The sequence below is a fragment of the Larus michahellis genome, chromosome Z (assembly GCF_964199755.1).
Source record: "Larus michahellis chromosome Z, bLarMic1.1, whole genome shotgun sequence".
NCBI classification, from domain to species: Eukaryota; Metazoa; Chordata; class Aves; order Charadriiformes; family Laridae; genus Larus; species Larus michahellis.
Genome location: NC_133930.1, coordinates 45255819 through 45276381, shown reverse-complemented (window position 1 = coordinate 45276381; position 20563 = coordinate 45255819). Strand labels below are relative to the sequence as shown.

The 20563-nt window shown below is 36.3% G+C and overlaps 1 protein-coding gene across 10 annotated transcripts in view; it reads right to left on the bottom strand.

The window, feature by feature from the left end:
- Window positions 1–1150: 1150 nt before the first annotated feature.
- The window catches only part of ERCC6L2 (ERCC excision repair 6 like 2), a 62601-nt gene continuing 43188 nt past the window's right edge, over window positions 1151–20563 (bottom strand). For 8 of the 10 annotated variants that reach the window (XM_074569964.1, XM_074569966.1, XM_074569965.1 and 5 more), the window contains 2 exons: window positions 8413–8600; window positions 5332–6569 (listed from right to left, as the gene is read on the bottom strand). In XM_074569964.1, the coding sequence (XP_074426065.1) occupies window positions 5594–6569; window positions 8413–8600 (1164 nt within the window). In that variant the 3' untranslated portion in view covers window positions 5332–5593. Of the gene's footprint in view, window positions 1339–5031; window positions 5092–5331; window positions 6570–8412; window positions 8601–20563 lie in introns of those variants that run through there. The other 2 variants (XR_012584911.1, XR_012584912.1) reach the window with 2 other exon arrangements.

Genomic DNA, 20563 nt, shown 5'->3' with positions numbered 1-20563 from the left:
TTTCACCGGCAATCTGTTTTTTTTCCCCAGTCAAAGAATTTCCATTGAAGGCACTGCAAACTATTGACACCCCCTGTTAGGTCAGGGACCCAGAGCCAGACCCATAGGAACCTCACTGAGTAAAACAAATGGCAGTAGGTAACAATAAAACCAGCAAGCCATTTCCAGCTGAAAGCGATGACCAAAATGACACCCTCTCCTCCCCGCTGCTTTATATTGAGATCAGGTGATAGCTGTCATTGAAGCCATTCCTTAGGCTAGGAGGCTGTTAGTTTCCCTCTAGGCTGTGCCTCCCTGCAACCATGCAGGAACCTGCACACAGAAGCTGTATGAACTACCATCATCCCAAACACAGCATCCCCCAACTCCTCCTCCATTTTCAAAGCTGAACAAAATTATAACCACAGATTTCCAAGACAAAAATTGTCACTTTAATATTTGACGGACACACCTTCAAATGGGGAAGGCACATCCTTCAAATATAGTTCAAATTATTCCCTTTTGAATTTGTTCAGATTCTTTTTTAAAAATCATACACACATCTTATTCATGACAAAAATATTTTATACACAGATCCTTAGGGCACAAATTTATGGCTTAGGTGACACTACCTAGTAACATGTGTTAAATTTGCACAGAAAGGTATAGAGTGACATAGACCTTACTTCAAGACATCTTCCTGCAGCTCAGTTTCACTGCAGATAACAAATGCATTTCCACAAATACATTATCAGTACTTGGCATACATGTGAATATAACGTGCACTTCTACGGAGGCTTTGATTTATGCATATCATCACCTTATAGATGAGAACAAAATTCCCTGAGTACGTCAGGACAATGATGACAGCTTCATACTTGGGAATCAGCCCTGCAGTTCAGCCTTGTAACTGTACAGTTCCATTGTTCTGAGGTTCTTCTAAAAGAAGTAAAATGAAAAATCTTACCTAACTCAATCAGACTTTAACCTCGCCAGTATCAACTGATTTAGACCATGACTGACAAACTAGTGGCTCAGGTGAAACCTCCCTCTAGTGCCCTGATACCACCAAAATCAACAAGGTTATTTAGCCCCTTCTGGCCTTCAGATTGAGAAACTAATTGTCCCTCCTTCTGGCCTACAATAAGGTCAAATTTACCCGTGCAACTTCTAACAGATATTTCTCTCTCCCATGCTTGATGACCTCCAATATTGGCATTACACAACCTATTATACAACATTTACCCTTTCAGAGTTTTCCCATTATCTAACCAGCTACCTACTGGATGGTCACATTCTTCATTCCACCAAATCTCTTCCGTAACGAAGCTGGAGTTCGCCTGTCTGAGCAGAAGAAGGCTGCAAAGAAAACCAATAATGATGTCATGAGCAAAAGGCCTTAACTTATGTCCTATTTATTAACATCAACAAGATGGGTTCACCTATTCTGTCTCTTAAATTGACTTCTTTCAGCTGTACGTAATTCAAATGTACCAATAACTAACAGTTTTATGGCTTCTTCTTTTATTTTCTTAGTTGGGACTTTTTTTTAGAAGCTGCTCCAGCTGACTATCCTAAATTTCAGTTTGTATCTATCTTAAATACCATTGGGTAGAATACAACGGTAACAGCACAGATTCAGGGTGAGAGAAACAGTTACGGAACACATTCATCTTACTTATGTTAGTTGCCTGCAAAGACCAAGTCTCTTACTGCTTTATCATGTATGTTAAATACTGGGTTCCTTGTTCCAGGTAGTTAAGTCAGATTACTCAATTAAATTTTCAGATGGCTTCCACTTAGAATAAGCGTGTAATTATTAACACAGAGACAGAGCAAAGCCTGCAACAGCTTCCCATGACCTAAAGTAGAAGCTGCTCCAGATCAAATTTAAGCTTATATTCCAATGGGCAGTCATCCAGACCACAAAAACCACCACTGTTCACAGACTGCTGCTGTGCAGCTTCAGTGTCCAAGCTTTTAAAATTTCATAACATTTACCCTTCACATAAAACAATTTATACAGTATACTCAATGTAAAACCCTATACTAATACAGCATTACATTTGAGATTTCAAAGCTTACAAAACCTAAAGATTAGGGTTAAGGTTTCCAGAGCAACATGAAGCCCTGGCCTCTTTTGGTGATTTGTTATGATGAAGTACTCCTTCACATGATCCCATAGCATTGAGAAATGTGACAGACTATTTGGCAAATGGGATATGACATTGCTTATCTTATAAACACTTCTCCAATCTGTGAAGAACAGTTTTCATTTCAAAATGTTATTACAGCCAGCATTTCAAGACTACAATGGTAACTTGTCAGCACGTAGAAATTCCTTACTCCATATATACTACATTGCATATTCTCAAGAACTAACAAGGTGAACCCTTACTTTCTGAAATATTGGTAGTGTATTAAGTATTGGAATAAAAATGAGATCCAGCAGCTTTCTCCTGCACCCCAAGTACATCTTGGAAAGTATTTATTATTTTCTCAGAGGTAGATAGATTTATCTATGTTTTGCATCTAAAATGCTAAATGAAACCCTGAGGTCATGTTCCTCGCTATCTTGAGAGGAAGAATTAATATGTCCTGTTATAGAAATAGTTGAATGAGGTGCAGCCTGTGTTTATTCATGACTGGGTAAAAAAAACCCCAAAACATTATTATCCATCATTCTATTTGATAACACATGCATTTGACACATGCACCAGAGAGGGGAGTTAGGGCCTGATCCCAGTTTTACATATCTTTATTCTGAAAGCTTGGATCTGCAGCCCTACATAGCACTAGTGAATTGTTGGGCAAAACTAATGTTTAAAAAGCCCAACATAAAAATTATTTGCCCTGAAAGCTGTAAGCCTGAAGTAATAGTATACAAATTCGATGTTGTGAGAAGTCCTATGATCATAACCAGGCCCATTTCAACTCCAGTGTTGAGGATAAAGTCAAATGCGGAAGACACATGTAAATACGTTTGCTTTGGCTGAATCACAGTAGCCAAAACAGGCACCCAGCAGCTGTTATGCCAAAGTGAGGGCTGCTGGCAGAAATCTGCCTATGTATCAGAGGTGGCATAAAGCAGGGACTGGCACCAGTGCTTTCCTCAAGCATAGACTGCTGCATAAGGTGCTGCAACGGCCCTCACAGCAGAACCGACTGACATTCGTTCCTGTGTCCACACTTCCATTAAGGCCCATCACATGCTACAAGATAACACCTGCTCAGGAAAACAGAATGCCATCAGGCAGCCTCCTGTGGCCTATCTTTGAGACTAGTTTCAGAGTAACAGATTTAAACAGTGGGATATGATCAGGAACACAGATTCTTTCAATGGTGAAGGGAAGAACGGTGCACACACCCAGCGTACTTGGGTCATTTATTCCTTGAATTGCTGGTCATCTGCATAGATGAGATAGATAATGGAGTGGCTTGAGAGAATGGTCTGACTTGAAACTGGGTGATTAACTAAACCTTCATAACTAAGTGTGACTGATCACTAACAGGAGTCCTCCAGGTGGCAATGTTGGATAGTAGCTCTGCCACTCTACTCCACTCTCATAAGATCCCACCTGGAGTACCGGCACCCAGCTCTGGGGTCCCCAGTGTGAGACAGACGGACTTATTAGAGCAGGTTCAGAGAAGGGTCACAAAAATGGTCAGAGGGCTGGACTGAGAGAGTTCGGGCTGTTCAGGTTGGAGAAGAGAAGGCTCCAGGGCGATCTTATTGCAGCCGTTCAGTACTTCAAGCGGGCTCATAAGAAGGACTGAGAAAGACATTTTACTAAGGCCTGTAGTGATAGGACAAGGGGCAATGATTTTAAACTGAAAAAGGGCAGATTTAGATGGGACATACAGAAGAAAATTTTTCTGTCTAAGGGTAGCAAGACACTGGAACAAATTTTCCAGAGAAGTTGTGGATGCCCCATTCTTGGAAGTGTTCAGGGTTAGGTTGGATGGGGCTTTGAGAAACCTGGTCTCATGAAAGATGTCCCTGCCCACAGCATGGGAGCTGGACTAGATGATAGCTGAAGGTCCCTTCCAGCCCAAACCATTCCATGATTCTACGATCCCATAGCTCCTGAAATGCCCTGAGGAAGCTAACTGCTGTGCCTTCTTGCATTCTTCATTCTAATCTGCATTCTTCAAATGTGGTAAGCAACATCCTTGGTGAAATGTCCCTAAGACACACTCATAGGTTGTTCCTGCTGCAGAAATTATTAAATTATCATATTGGAGCAAACTGATGTAGCACAGCAAGAATTACAATTATGTAAGCATGATATGACTGACAAACCTTTTGACTATCAGCAGAAGCTGAATTCAAGGTGCAATACACTTAATATTAATATTCAGTATCAACACCAGAACTAACCCAACAGATGATTACAGTTAACTTCCTATGAAAGTTACCTCACCGATTTTAAGAGTATGCACACCTGAGTTTAAAGAAAACGTGGCTATACAAATGCCCATAGTATTGCTATACTAAAATATTCATATTTTAAGTAACTAAAGAAAAAAAATGAGCAATCTGCACAGGCAATTGCATATTTTCTAAGTGCACATGCAATACAACAATGTATCTAAAAGTTTTTCAGAATACAATGCTCTCAAAATGAAACTTGTTACATTTATTAAGCCAAGCAAGAAATAAGTTTCCCCAGGATAAATGGTATTTTTTTTTCCCCTCTCAGATACTCAAATGTATGAAATAGAGACAACACTAAGTCTGAATTACTGAACAAGGTCAGATTCTCCCTGAAATTTGCTATGAAACAGTGTACTTTTTATTTATTTATTTAAAAAGACTATTCCTGTTCTTCTTTCCTTGCACAGGAAAGTAAACACCACCATTGTCCAGACTACACCATCTCACAAAGACACGACAGAAGTCTATTAAAAATAAAAAATGGGATATGAAAGTGTAGTTAAAGATGAAATTTGACACCCAACATCATTTAATGTGCTGTAGATCTTGCATTGAAGAAGAATGAACAAACAAAAATTTATGATTTTTCACATCAAGCAAGCTGAGAAACTCACTGCTATAGGATACTGAAGATAATTAGAAGCTCCACAGCTTCAGAGAAAGTAAGCAAAATTCTAGAAGAAAAAAAAATAATCCATCAAAGGTTATTAGACAAAGATCAATCCTGTTTCATGAAGTCTCTGAGTCTTTAGTAGCTCAGAAAATATGTGGAGTACTATTGTCAAATCCTTTTAATATAATTAGATTCTGCTGAGATGACTGAGGGTATCCAAATGGAAGCAAAGGGCAAAAATTACTTTGTATTGCTACTGAGCCTAGAAATAAAATCAGGATGCAAGAAAGCAAAGTGCATTTTAAAAAGTTTAATTTAAAATTAATATATCATAGCTTACAATAATATATAGTACATGTATACTATAGAAGCACATATGTACTATATATTACATATGTAATTACATATATATTCACATCTGTAAAATGTAAATCCGTTCCATCATAAATATGAATTCATCACTTCACCTTTAATTTCAATGAGGTATCATGTTCCGGAGCTTATGGATGAAGTTATACATATTTTAACTAAGATAATTATAGTGCAACTTGCATAGAAAACTTTCATTTTACTACATTACAAGATGCAGCAGTGGATGGTTCATCTGAATCATCTGGACTGTATCTTTTCCATAGAAAATTTTCATTTTTTTTCCAAAGAGAACTTTCACACACTTCTCTCTCTTCTGTCACTGGGGGATGAGGTGCACTTTCACATAGCTTCTCTATGACTGCTATGTCTGTGAGCTTTCTAAGGCTCTCCTCATTCTGCTCATTCAGCATGTCCCAGAAGTCTTTTGGCCTCTCCTTTGATTTTTCTACCTGCCCTGAAGACAATCTCCTTGGTGATTCTGTAGGCCTGTCTCCATCATTTCTGAAGAGGTCATTGAGAATAGAGGTATCTCCGAGTAAGTCCACAAAAGACTTTTTCTTACACGTCTGAGCTTTTCTCTCTTCATTTTCTGACTGAGACAGGGATCTTTTTCTTGGCAGCTGTGTTCCTTTGGACTCTTGCTGTCCTTCACAACTTTTTACAGACGGCACTTCAACTGTTTCTAATCTACTGTTTAATGAGCCAGATATCATAAAATTCTTGAATCCCTGACTGTTTCTCCTTTTGATATGTTGAGTAGCAACAGTAGGCAATTGTTTATATTTTGCATCAACACATATATCTTGCATGTAGGAATCACTGTGAAGTTGCTCTGCTTCTCCTTTATGGCTCTGCTGGCTCTCTGTTTCTGTAGTTCCACTCAGAAGTGGACCTTTAGCTGATGAACATCTAGACTTAGATCTCTGAAGATTAACAGTGAATTTCCTTTTTTTGGAGCTTGTTGTACCTAATTCTCTTGCCTCATAGTCATGTGAAGCTTGTGCTGGTATTTCAACTGCGAAGAAAGACTCCATCTCCGGATACCTGGAAACATAAAACTCCTTCAACATCTTCTGCCGTGTTTCTGATGTAGCTTTTGCAATGTGTTCTGCCAGTTCTTCCACTGATCTCATATTAAAGTGGGATACCATTTCCTCAAATTGTCTCCTGTAATTACGAAGAAGGAAAAATATATTGACACCTTTAACTAGAAACAACAACAGCTTTAAAGCAGTTCCTTCAATTTACATACTTCACATACCCCAAAAAGTAATCACTAGAAGTAACTTCCTTATTAGGGGCTTTTTTTTTGTTTTTATTAGCAAAGAGAAGAAAGAATAATGACCTTAGAACTGAAGCGACTTCTGAATCACAAACTACAGTGTGATTTCCTCAGCTTACGACCCAAAGATTTACTTTCAGCGTAGGTAAGATTCTGTACATTCACAAGGATACAGATGGACAGATGGTAGAGGATTGGGTTTGGGTTTGGTTTTTTTTGCTTTCTTTTTTTTAAAAACAAACGCACACACAAAAAAAAGAAAAACCCACAAGTAGTTGCTCAAACTCCTTTTAAAAGGCTTGCTACGCAAGAGCTGGATAAACACATTCACAGGAGACAGGGATTGTCCCCATCCTCCTCCATCTAGTGAGCTATGGAATATTTGTTTCTGCTAAGAGGCCAAAAGGAGAGCATCACAATCAAGTTAGCCATAGTTTGGGATCAGGTAACCTAACTGGAAGGTCCTTGTCAGAGAATGGGTATGAAACATCTAGCCTTTCCTGTATGAGGACTCCAGTAACAGTGAGAATTAACTCTGGCCTCAAATACCGCTTGACTGGCTAGCTCCAGCTGTACCCTTTGTGTGCGGTGACTGCAGACAGCTTTCCACTCAGTGTTACAACACAAACTGAGGCACCTAATCATGTTTACCCATGGCACATCAGATCCAGATGTACTACAAAGTACAACTGGAAGTGAGGTGCTAGAAGATGACCTGCTTAACCTGTTTAAATGAATGTGCTTAAATTTTTTGCTAGATGTGGCTTTAGGATCTTGGAATAACATCCTTAACTACTTCATTGCCTTTGAAAATTTTTACCTCAGGAAGTCATTGATAACTATGATTACAATTTCGCATATTTGTAGAATGAAAGGTTCTCCTCTACCTGCCTCTTAAGTATTTAGATGTTTCAGCATCTATAATAGGATGCAAGTCTGGCACCTCAACAAGAACAGTTTGGATAGCTGAGGCCAGCTGGCTAACATGACAGATTCTGAACACTTAGAGATGTTACCTAGATACCAACTTTCATATACTAATATATTTGTCTCAAGGCTAAATTAAATCCCAGTTCCATAGGTTTGCCTAGTTAGCTACAGCTTTCGGCTTTCTATTTCTACATACCATCTGGCTATTGTTACTGAACTTCTATCTATGTAACAATGGAATTTCAGTATTTATATTAATAATAGAAATATTTTTTGGGGGAAAAAAGAACAATGAGGAGGCATAAAAATTATTACCCTTCCAAACATAAGGAGGGAAAAAACATATCAAAAAAATTGAGCCTCACGTTGAAAAATAAATACAAAGTCAATTATTTTTTTAACAGTCTTTCAATGAAAGTGATGAGAGCTGGGCAAAACCAGTAGGCAGTCAGAAGCTCATACTGTAAAATTTCTTGCTTCTATACAGTTTAAACATTGGTTTGTAGTACTGCATGGTGCACATACCATGAATACCGGTGGTGATGACATCTGCACAGCTATGTAATATATGACACATTGAGTCAGCACGTTAAAGTGATTTGTGGGTTCAATTCATTTTATTAATCAATTACGGTACTCTTCGTATAGCGTGAGTGGAAGTTCCCCATTAGTTCTGCTCTTGCCACAAAAAATCATCAATATTCTGTGAGTACAGTTGAAACAAAGACAAAAGAAATTTCCCAGAGGTAAGTTCATTTCAAGCTTAGAATTTTACTTATCTCATCAAAACAGTCTCACCTGCGGATTCCTTTGGGTGTCTTTCCAATCAAGAAGGTGGTTGAACATACTCTGTGTACTTTTTTGCTTTTCTGGGTCACAGGATGCGTAACATACAGGTGGTGTTGCCTACTGTTTGCCAACATTTCTTGCCCTTCCTTAATGATGTTCTTGTCTGCTGTGTCGTCTTCTGGGCTTTCTTCATTTTTCTAGTAAAATCAGACATGGAAATCATCAAAGCAGGTGCATCTGGGACATAGTGATAAGCTCTATTATGTCCAATTCTGCCACTCTTAGCTAGCACTCAATGATTATAGTGCCAAGAACGGGATTCAGAGCTGCAGTGTAAACTTTCTACTCAGTCACAAAATTTCAGGGATACTGAAGGCAAGCCTTAATTCTCTAAGAATAAGGTGGGATATTTTTCCAAATGGGTTAATTGTGAGGCTAAATGAAAGACCTCTATAAACTCTCTAATGCACTAACAGGGGTAATGCAAATACTTAATCCTGGGCCACAGGACTCAAATCCCAGTTACAACCTCCAAATATTACTATAAAATATAAAACAGAAAATCTTAATACAGTCTTAATAGATAAATTAATCCAGGAAGATATTATGTATCAGGATTAATGGATTATTTGGATTCACTGCTTCCTGCTTGTTACTGTATGTTACACAATTTTTGCATTTTAACACTCAAAGAAAAATTATAAGTAATCACACCACCATTCAAAGACACCATAGCTAAGGTAAAATAATTTTTGTCAATAGCACAATCTCTAATGCACACACATAATTATTCCAAGTTGTAAATACACTTTCGGTCAAGGTATCACTATACTTAACTGTAAACGAACACCAAAAAAAATTACATATTACACTTTCATTATAATATTGGTAAGATTAAAACTGGTAAGATTAAGATTTTAAATGTAATAGTCAAAGAAAGCTAGTATTTTAATCACATTAAAGAAGATCCTGTTACAGATCAACTCATCATGCATTGACAGTCAACATCTTGCACAAAAATATAACCCTATTTATACCTTAGTTATTTTTCAGAAATTCTCACAAATTCTTGACAAAGTTTCCCCTCTCCCAAAAGGCAAGCCAAGGGAAATAAGAAAATTAAAAAAATGTGTTTGAAGAGCAGGGAAAACCAGAGGAAAACCAGAAAAGCAATACTACAGGGTTTTTTTTCCCCCCCAAATGAGATTGGGGAAAGAATAACTGCTTAGTGATGTCCTCAATCCCCCTACTAACACTACTTGAGAGATGAAAACACAAACTGTGTTCACACCTTGTCATCTGCAGTTCAAAATTTGGTTTTGGATCTACAGTGTTTCTTCCCAATGTGTTTCTATTTGATCCATGTCCACTTCCTTTATTTCCATGGGCCATTCACAATGTTCTTGAGCTTTAGGATCTCACATTTGTTCTCAATCCACTACTTTGGCAAGTAACCTCAAACTAGCATACAGAGAAAGATGTTAATAGTAAGGGACCTACAGGCATAAATTTTCACTCTTTAAGCTAGATGTACAACTCCAAAGACTAAAATTTCACTGCAATACTAAATGTTTTACTCCACAAAACTAGAACCAAGGCCCCAATTAAGATTAAAAAAATCCCAAACTATCTCCCAATAATAACGTTATGATGATAGTAACAAAATTAAGATTGAATTAGGACATGTTGTCTACAGCATATTCTACAGTTATCTTGCTAATTCTGTATGTGGTTTTGGTTTGGGGGTTTTTTTTTGGTTTTGTTTGTTTGTTTGTTTGTTTGTTTTTTGTTTTGGGTTTTTTTTTTGGTTGGTAGGTTTTTTTTAAAGATACACATAGGTGATATAGAACTTGACTTGGAAAATGTATTTTGAAAGAAAAAAGCATCGCTAGTTTTAAAATATATATTAAAATACATATTTTTGCATGACAGATATTTATAGTATTCAGTTCTCACTATGATAAGACCTAGTGAATACATCACTCTGTCAGGAAATCAGGATTGTACAACTTAATTCAAGCAAGCATAACTTGTGTAGAATACAAGCCTAACCATGTCAATGCCTGTCTTAAAAGTATTTTAAACCCCTATAAATGTGCATCCATCTACCTCTTTTTAAACAAGACCAAAGTATATGAGGCAGTAACACTTTGGTTTACACATCTGTTCAAACACAGATTAAAAATCTCTTTGTGAAAAAAGCCAAATCTTGTAAACACAATGAATGTTGTAAAATTGCTTGTCTTTGCAGAGAATCAGAATTAATGCAAAAAGTTCTGCTAATTGCAAATAAACTCACAAATGGCATATTTAGTTCTGGAAGTACAAAACTTTTAAGTACATTGACCCATACTGCCCAACCTGAAAGAACAACAGCAAAATACCTCTTTATACACACAAAGAGCTCCTATTCTTCTACCAAAACTGGCTGCTCGATGTTTTTTCCTGAAGGTAGAAAAAAAGTTACTACAAACTAGTTACCCCAAGAACTGCAGGAGCTAATGCCAGTGAAAGCCCCTGGCCACTGAGTGTCTCATGTTTGTTAAAGGTCAAATCTGAAGTTTGTTACTTCAAGTGATACATAGATGAGGCTCTGGGTAGAGGTAAGCTTTACACACGTAAAGATTAAAATATTCCCTATATCTTTCTACTAACATTACCATTAAAAAGTGAAAACTTCAGTCAATGTTACAGCATTGTCAACGTTCCACACTATCTTGCTTCCTTATGAATTTGACTTCGTGTATTACTCTTCTAAATTCTTCCCTCACGGAGCTGATTTTTTTCTGATTCTCTTTCAATGTTTGCCTTCTAACGCAACAATTGACATCTAATTCATGATAAACATTTCAGTTTCTGATTTTCTGTTCCTCAAGCTCTTTTGTTACCAAACTATTGTGCGTGTGCCCCATTATTTGCTCCTACATGAAATCCCACATTGACTTTACAGCACAGGTCTTGTTCATTTGAATTATCAAGTATATCATACGCATAAGGCAATCTTGCAAAGCAAGACTGAAATTAATACAATTTGATTTACCTAGAAACCTCTGACTCTTGTTCTTACACTACTGATACTAGCGCATTTAACAATATATTTATATTATTGAATGTCATGCCCTTTATGAATTAATAAGTGTTATGACCAAAATAATGTAATAATAAAGGAAATAAAAATTCTGCACAGAGGAAGTATTTTGTGCACATGGAAGCACACATTATCTTTGTTTAACTTAAAGTACTGTGTATTAATTAATATACTTAGGTAAGTACAAACATTGCTGAACTTCTTGAAAGAACATTATAATGATGTAAGATCTGACCACAGCATTTTCAAATCATTACTGGAAAGACAACAGTGATTAGTACATAAGCTTATCTCAGGACTAGAAAGAAAGAGAGATTCAACAGAAAGAAAAGACAGAAGGACAGAAGAAGGATTAAGAAGCACAAGTTTTTTTGTCAAAAAAAATCCAACTGTTTTGCCAAATAGCAAGTCTGGCTTTGCTTTATGGCTCAGACATGTAACTACTGAAAAAGTCAACCAATTTAACACACAGAGAAGAAAAATAGTCAAAAAATCAAATTGCACAAATAGCAACATGAATTCTTTCTCCTGAAATTAAGATTCCATCCAGTGCCTAAATAAGTAGTAGCATGTTTTCGCCTCACTTTAAAATGTAAATATGCTTAAAAGTTTCAAATACATGATTATGAATATATTATTCTGAATGACACCTAAAAGTCACAGTATAGAAATCCAAAAGCTTTCTTGCCAAACATTGTACCATCACACACATACATACTGTGTGTTAAAACATATTCTTCGTGCACTGCATAGCACATCTTCTGATTAGCTGTCTGAAATACACGATACAAAGCTAAGGAAATACTTAGTATAGCATACAGTATCTGCTACCTCTATTTAAAAGAATTTTTACAAACAGATTGACAGCAATCATGAAAGCACTTAGTCTTTACTAAATGTTTAACTATACTGAAGACATTATGCATTTGCAGTCCTTATTATGAAACTTCCACTGTGTAAAGTGGAAAATTTTCACTTAAACTTGACCACATACTTATCTGTCATCTGATAAATTAAGTGCACCTATACTGAATTATCTGTAACACCATTATACATTTGCGCATTCTTCACATTTTCTCCTTTCTCAAATCAGTATCTTGGCAGGGGGAAAATGGTACAGCAAAATAATTCCTTTGATATCAAAGACAAAAACTTTCTATGAGTTACTGAATGTAACATTTTTACTGTCTTATTTGGCTTTGCGCACTTCCACATTGTCAAGAAAATCTTCACACACAGTTCAAAAGAAATAAAAAATTTCTTTACAAAAGCATATATATATAAGACAAAGGGCCACAGATGCAGGTTAGTTAGTAGAAGGTAACATTTTCTGGATTCAAAAAACTACGTGAGTCTACAGTACAGAAAATATCCCAGTAAATGGAAAGAAATAAAGTTAATGAAGTGCAGTAAAATGGAATTGTGAAGTGCTATTGCAAACTAAGGAATATAACATGTAAAAGTGCAGCCATTCCTTCCTGCCTTACACTTGTCTTATCCTATCCCTTCTTCATTTACTATGCTTACTCTGAGGAGGCTTTCCATATATTGCAATGGGAAAGAAGAGGGATCAACACACCATTGTGCAGAGAATAGTTTTTAAAGTATTCAGAAAACAACCTCCGGACTCTTACTACACATAAAAAAATACATCAGAGAAAGCATTAATTTTCACCTTTCATGTTCCATTTAGTTTATGGGGTTTTCAACATAAACACGTTATATCTTCCTATCACAGAAGATATTTTCCTCCACCAGTTCTTCTTTTGTTATTTATGTCTCTTACTCTTAAAAGTATATAACAAGTTTTAAATACGAATAATGAGTTTCCATTTCTTTGAGTTACATATCAAATACAAGCTGTAATCTAAAGTCCAGCAAAAATGGTAACATCTGCAGATTTAGAGTCCCACAACAGTTCACATTTAAGGGTAATACTCTTCAAGAAGAATGAAGACATGCAGCTGAACATCGAGCAAGAATGTAAGTGCCACAATCCAGCAGTAACTGCTACTTAGAGATTTCACCTTGAATCTGCAACAACTCTGGGATCTGATAGTTACTCGTGACAATTCGTCTCCTGCTGCATAGTTACAGAGTTAAAAATAATATATACTTACTAAACCAAATTTTTGTCTATCTTTGACAGTACAAAATTTTGGCATCTGTTCTTCCTACAACAGGCATAAAGAGGTGGCTCTATACTCTGGAGCAATGAATGCTAAGCCATGTATAACCATCTTCAGACATGACTGGCCACCTTAAGCCTGTGACTTCCCTTTTCCTCTCTTTAGACCCTTCAAGCAAGGCAAAAGAGAAGAATGTTCATCATCTTAAGTACAGCAAGATGAAAACATATGGGAGAGTAAATGAGCAGAGGCTAGGAATGAGTAGAGAAAAAAAAAGAGAAACAGAGATTCAGGGATACGGTTTTTTCTTCTTTAAGCTGTCTCACGTTTGTGTCAATTCAAGTCACCAGACTTAGGGAATAATGAACTTCCTTCAAAAGGCTGAATCTGAAGTTGAAAATACATTTGCGTAATTATTCTTCAGCCATAGCTGTACTACGTCTGAGCATCTTCCTTTCTTTTACTGCCTGTCTACCCAAAGTATCACTATTGTAAGTATCTGACTTCCAGTCAACAACATCACCTTCTGACTCCCCCACTCACAGCTAAAACAGAGTTAACAGGCTTTTCTCTTCAGCTATGCACGAAACCACTAATGCCAGATATCCAGGATACTTTCCACTGCACAGTTTCATTGTTTGTTTTCATTTCTAAAACAAACAAGAAAGGCCTTCTCATACCTCTAGCTGCCTTGCAGTCACCTAATCATACAAAAGCATGAAACACAGTGGATTCAGTATGTCTGTCCTCTTAAAAAAAAATTTGCAAGCAAGTAAATGCTTATGCCATATTCTACTTTGCATTTTCCCACTCCCCTCAAAACCTGAGAAAACCCATAACTTTCCAGATACACTGAATTGCAGTGGGTTTTGGATGATTGTCATTATTTTGATCAGGTGATGCTTACTGCATTACAGTGAATTTATATACCCAAATTACAATTCTAAATTATTTCAGTGAAGCTTTTACCCCCGTTAGATTTCCTGCCCTCCACCACCCCCAGGTTTCTCCCATAATATCTATGAATGACTAAGACCTTTCTATATGCTTTTCTTGAACATATACTCCTCTTAGATATTGTTTTTATTTTACATCTATAAATACCCTAAAATGTTTGCCACCTGACTGTTCATAGTTCATCTTGTTTCCTTCTCTCTTTTATATATACACACATCAAACAAGAATTTTTTCCTGAATTATTGTGCGTGCCAAGGAGGACGAAGTTTTATGTGGACACTGTTATACTTTATGTAGTTTCTCTAAAAACGAGGTCCACATGGTCAAGATAATAAAAAAAAAAATCAGCAAATAAAGAGAATGTCTCTACTTTCACCTGATTCTTAAATAAACCAGAACTGCTCTTCTACTTGCAGAGGACAGAATACTGAACAAACTATGTACTTCAGAGGATTATGGTGACTTACACATTCCACAGTTTGAAATAAGCCTGAATCTTACCGTATTTTAGAATGATTTCTGACGTAGACATTAGCTGTCCCTCTGAATTTAACTTCCTTAACTGAAAAGTAGTCTCATTCAGACTGCATTTGCCTATTGTTCTAACAAAATAGGAATGCAGAATGAGAAATAGAGGTAATTGTATAGCTAATGGTCAGTACCTTGATTGTCTTAGAAAATGAATCTAACCTACCTTAAAATTTTAGAACACTCCAAGATAATCACATTTACACCCAAACTTTCTGAACTGAAGAAAGCTACTTGGGATGTTGGCTCTGAATACAAAGGTATCTGATATTTGATTGTATCACAGGAAACACATAGCTGAAATCTTCAAGCTATGAAAAATGTAACACTTATTCTCGGTCCAAATTACTCCTCCAAAATATTCTGCCAACACTGAGAGACCAGTATTTAGCTATACCTGCTGATAAAAGTAAAGAAATGTTATCAGAGTAATATGTAGTTATTTTCCCCTGGTTGTCATATCTAGCTTTTCTGCTTGTATAATCCAAGACCAGGGACATTCCATAAGCTGTAATCATTTGCTTGGTAGTGCAGAATTGACTATTAAGTCAATTGAAGACGTATTGTGTTCTCTCTATTTCGCATTTACTTCTGAGTCTGCTTCTTCTCCATTCAGGAAACAGAGCAAGAATTTCTCACTGGGAGGACTTTTATTTAATTTGTTTACTCTTTAACAAAAAGAACTCCTCTAAGCCATATCACTTTCTTGCACCAAAAATCTGACCATAAACCAATATAGTTATTACTACTGTTGAGAACGGGAGAGGATAATCAGCCGATCTCAGTATTCAAAGTTAAGTCAGCAGAAGCCTGTGGACTTGCACCTATCTTGTTTCACCATCTCATCCCTCCATCAAAGAGCAGCAAAACCAAAAGCCATGCACATACACCCTAATGAACATGCAACTATATGCAGCACAGAATGCCACATACAAGCTCACTGCATTTAAAAAAAACCAACAAAAAAACAAAAAAAACCCACAAAAACTATAATGAAATGGTTAATTCCATTGTATGCTGAAACTGTAAACTCAATAAAGCAGCATTACAGGCCGATCATTTGGGAACAATTATTTTAAAGCTGAATAGCATTCCTCATCCTAGAAAAGCAAGGATAATGGAATGTTATCTCCCAAAAGCCTACTCTTTGTAAACAACTATCTAAACTTGTTGAATCTGAAAGCTGTGCAAACACACTGCAATCAGAGTTACTGTAACTGATAGAAAGTCTTTGTTTAAATAATCTACAAAATGTCAATGTAATACAAATACGATAAAGAGGAGTTCTTAATAATACAACTTTTGTATTTACAGTATTCTCAACAGCACTTAAATCTGCATTGGAGATACAAAGGGCATGTTTTTTCCTAGACTGACAGCATGCTTAGTTCTCTCATTTACACCACATTGCAATAACATAAAGAGGGGTTTACCATTAATCCAGGTTTTACTACAAAGCATCCCGTTATTTCTCTGTCAAACACTGGCAAGAGCGCCAAATGTCTGTCATCCAATTCAGAGGATTAAGCCTTCTTTTATAGTGCAATTCTTGTACCAATTTATAAAAATACAGATATAGTTTCTTAGAGCTGGTCACAGTCTATATTTTGGCCTAAATTCATGCCGCAGAGTTTGAATATGACAGCTGGCAGGAAGCTGAGGGGAGAATACATCCTCCCCCTTTTCAGTCACCACATTTCTGTTGCCATAGTGATTAATCCTCAATTGAATGGCTGTCTTTGTACATTTCTTTTCAGTAAAACTTCAAGTAAACTTAAGTTGAAAACATGCAGTTGACTGAAAAAAAAAAGACTCCACATATTCAACAGGTACAGTACAAGTTCTTGTGACTAATACTTTTCCACATATTAAAAAGTGCAAATTAGCTCTAATGTGAGACATCATCAGTTTTTCAAATTTAGTATGCCCTGTTCCCATTTTTTGTCAAGCCTCCAAGCCGTCTCCAACCCCCCCCCCCAAGACTCCTACTGAAGAAATACTACACAAATTCAGCTTTATAGGAACTAGAGAAAGCCTATTCCAGACTACTGTACTTATGTAAAACATTTCACATAGGTTGTTTTTGCCAATTAACACAGAAATTAATTAAGGAGTATAGTCATTTACTTCAGAATAGACTAGGAACGTTAAAAGAAGATTATTTAATCTTGCCTCTGGGAGGCTTCTATTTCATATGGTAGCTACAAAAAAAGCTTCAGAAGTAACAGTGCAAGTTACCCAAAAAACAAAGTAACAAGTTCCTGCAGAAAATCAACCTGGAACCCACCAGAAAAAAAGGGGTAAAAAGCCCCAGACATCTAAAAATACTTAGTATATGACTAAGGTCTTAGAGAAAATCTTAACACTTTCATCTTTCCCAAAAAATTAATTATGCCAGCACAATTTTGAGCACAATATGACATGAATGGCTCAGGACTTTTTTTTTCCCTTTTTTTTTTTTTCCCTTCCCCCTGAAAGGCCGAAATACCTGTAGGTCTGCTCTGAAAATTATAGTCTGGCTTTTTAAGTCCACCACGTCCAGTCTACAAGTTCATTTCACATGCTTTCGTTTAGAAGCTTTTGTTTTCAATATCCTTCTTTCTGTAGTTACACAAGATAGATGAAAAGCGAAATGAAGAACTATCTTCTTAATAGACAGTAACGGGGTAACAGACACAATAACCTTCCGCTTGTTTTGTAAAAAACAATGAATTTTTAACCGTCTATTTGCACACATGTGCAAACAGAAGACTTGAGTTGAAACTAAAATGCAGAACAAAGATGACTCAATAACATTAAATAAGTCTAAAAACAACACACAAAATAATGCAGGAAAAACAAGTAATTTATCCCAATAGATTAATTTTTCATATGATCTTCTTCATTCAGGCTTCTATGTGAAGACCAGAAAATCCTTGTTACTAATAATCTTACTGTGAAATAGCAGATCACATGTATTTTGTAGTCATATGCATAAAGAAGCAACAAAGACCAACTCTCAGTAATTTTTAATGGCCTGGATAACTGACACACTAAATGCCATACATTTTCTACCCTCAGATGGTTAAAATACTGAATCCAGATATCACAGAACTAACCATAATTTCTGCCTTAATCCTTGGGAATTGCTATGAAAGATTACAAATAGCCAGAGCAGAAAGAGACACCTGACTCGTTTTTAAGACACTTAGGTTCTGGGATGTACAATACATTTTTAGAACTACAGAGGAAGTCGAGATGCATAATCCGTAACTCCAAAATTTCTTCAGCAACAGCTGTCTGCCACACCTTTGCATGGAACAAAAAACCCGGCCTTGTTTTGATTACTGAGGCTCTTAAACACCTTTAACTATTGATGCTTCAGTGCTTTCCATATAAGCAACACTACCAGAAACATCAACTGTTTGAGGGATGATTATCATATTGTTCTTCTGTCCTTTCTTCTCAAAACCTACATTGATCTGACACTGCAAGTTGTCAATGGTCAGAACATGGACAACCTTCAGACACAGAATAATATGTACAATTCAGGAACTGTTCGTACTAAACTAAAATATTCTTACTGTAATTCTAGATATCCCTTAAATGTAGAACACTAAGCATATAAATAACACATCTTTGTAAAAAAAAAGTTAATCTTCTAAGTACCTCCCTGATTATACTTGCAAAATAAAGTATAAGCAGATATCCACTGCTCTAGCTGACTATTTATGAAAGCTCCCTCTATAACAAGACAACAATGACTCTCTTAGTTGAAAATGCTACTCCCAATTCATCTACAGCTACAGAATCTTCTTCCACTTTTATGCAAACCCATGGACTTCCGTGATAAAGGGAATATATTCCCCAAAGCCACAATTTATTTTAGCTTCTTCAGGATCATGTGATAAAACCTTTCACATTTGTTTGCTTCTACTATTGTCATATACAGACTATCTTCAAATAGTTATCTTTCTTTAACTGAGATGCTGCACAGGACTTACTTTCACTAACCATATTCAACCAAAATATAGTTTATTCTCTTGCTTGCTTTATATTGTTACTTTATGCATACTTTATACTGATACTTTTACTACTTTTAGATTTTATCTCACCTTTCATAGCTGGAAAGTTGTAAGAGTGCTATCACAATGTCCTAGTTTTATTTCTTGATGTCAGACTTCATATTCCGATTGCTGTTACCTAACTATTTCTGATAGTCATATAGAATTTATGGAAATACATACTAAACAAGCATTCAGCATTATAAACATAACTATTCTAGCTAAGCTAGTCAGTTTGCACAATTCGTCCCCAAACAAACAAAAATAGAGAGTAGGATTGTGCTCCCTACCACCTTGGGAGAAAGAGTCAAAGGCTCTGCAGCAGTCTTGAAGCCATGTACCAGGATTGTTACGGAACCTGCAGCACAAAGCAAGCAATAATAGAAGAAATAGTAGCAAGGCCTACTTCTTACAAGAGGAACCAAAATTTTGTTCCCTTAAGCCTTTTATGGATAATATGTTCTATTACCTCAGAGAAAAGGTAGCTGGGGTATGGGAACACTAATATAGGTAACATTAAGGACAGACTATTTATTATTGGATTAAAAAAATATGCTCAATTGAAACCTACAATTTAAAAGGTTAAGTGAGATCTGACTGTGAATTACATTAGTGTAACAGTACAGATCTAACATAGACGTTTTGAAGTCAAATTAAGGAAAAAGACTATCATCAAGAAGATATTTTCTTATCCTAAAGGTCAAATCTTACACTTTTTATAACCAACTTAAATCTAAGGTTACGTACTCGTTAGTTACTTGTGTTCTTAAATAAGATGTTCTACATACCTTGACGTTCTACTTTCAGGAACAAAACTCCCTGCCTCCCAACCCTTCTACCTTGGCTCTCAAGGATCTTCTTCCCATGCAACCTCTCTCACTTTGAGGGAGTCCTCCTCACAGGTTTTGCAGTCTGCTCCACTTTTAAGCAGTTTCTGCAACTCAAGTGACTACATTAGTCTCCGTGCTTCAGAAAGAAAGGAAGGACTAATAAACCTAATTTATAAGCATTTTATCTACTGCAGCTAGAAAACCAGGAAGAACACTTCTTTTACATTGATTCCAACAACTTATTTTTGCTGCTTGCAAATTTTGCTACTCATATTCACTTCATTTCCATAAATGAGCTACCGAAACTAAAAACTTAACCTAAAGTTCATGGGAATTTAGTGAAGCTAAAATGTGGTTAGATGACTATTCAATAGCAAGATATCAACTAAATGTCAATGTTCTTACAAAAGGTTATCTTAATTGATTACTTTTGCTTACTATTTATTAATTTCTCCTACTAACTTATTATAACATGTATATAATTACAACTGTCATTGTAGATTCCTATGTAAGCAGGAAGCAAAATATTTCACTTGGTCTTCAACTAAGATTTGTAGGAAAACCTGTATTTCCCAACTTACAACT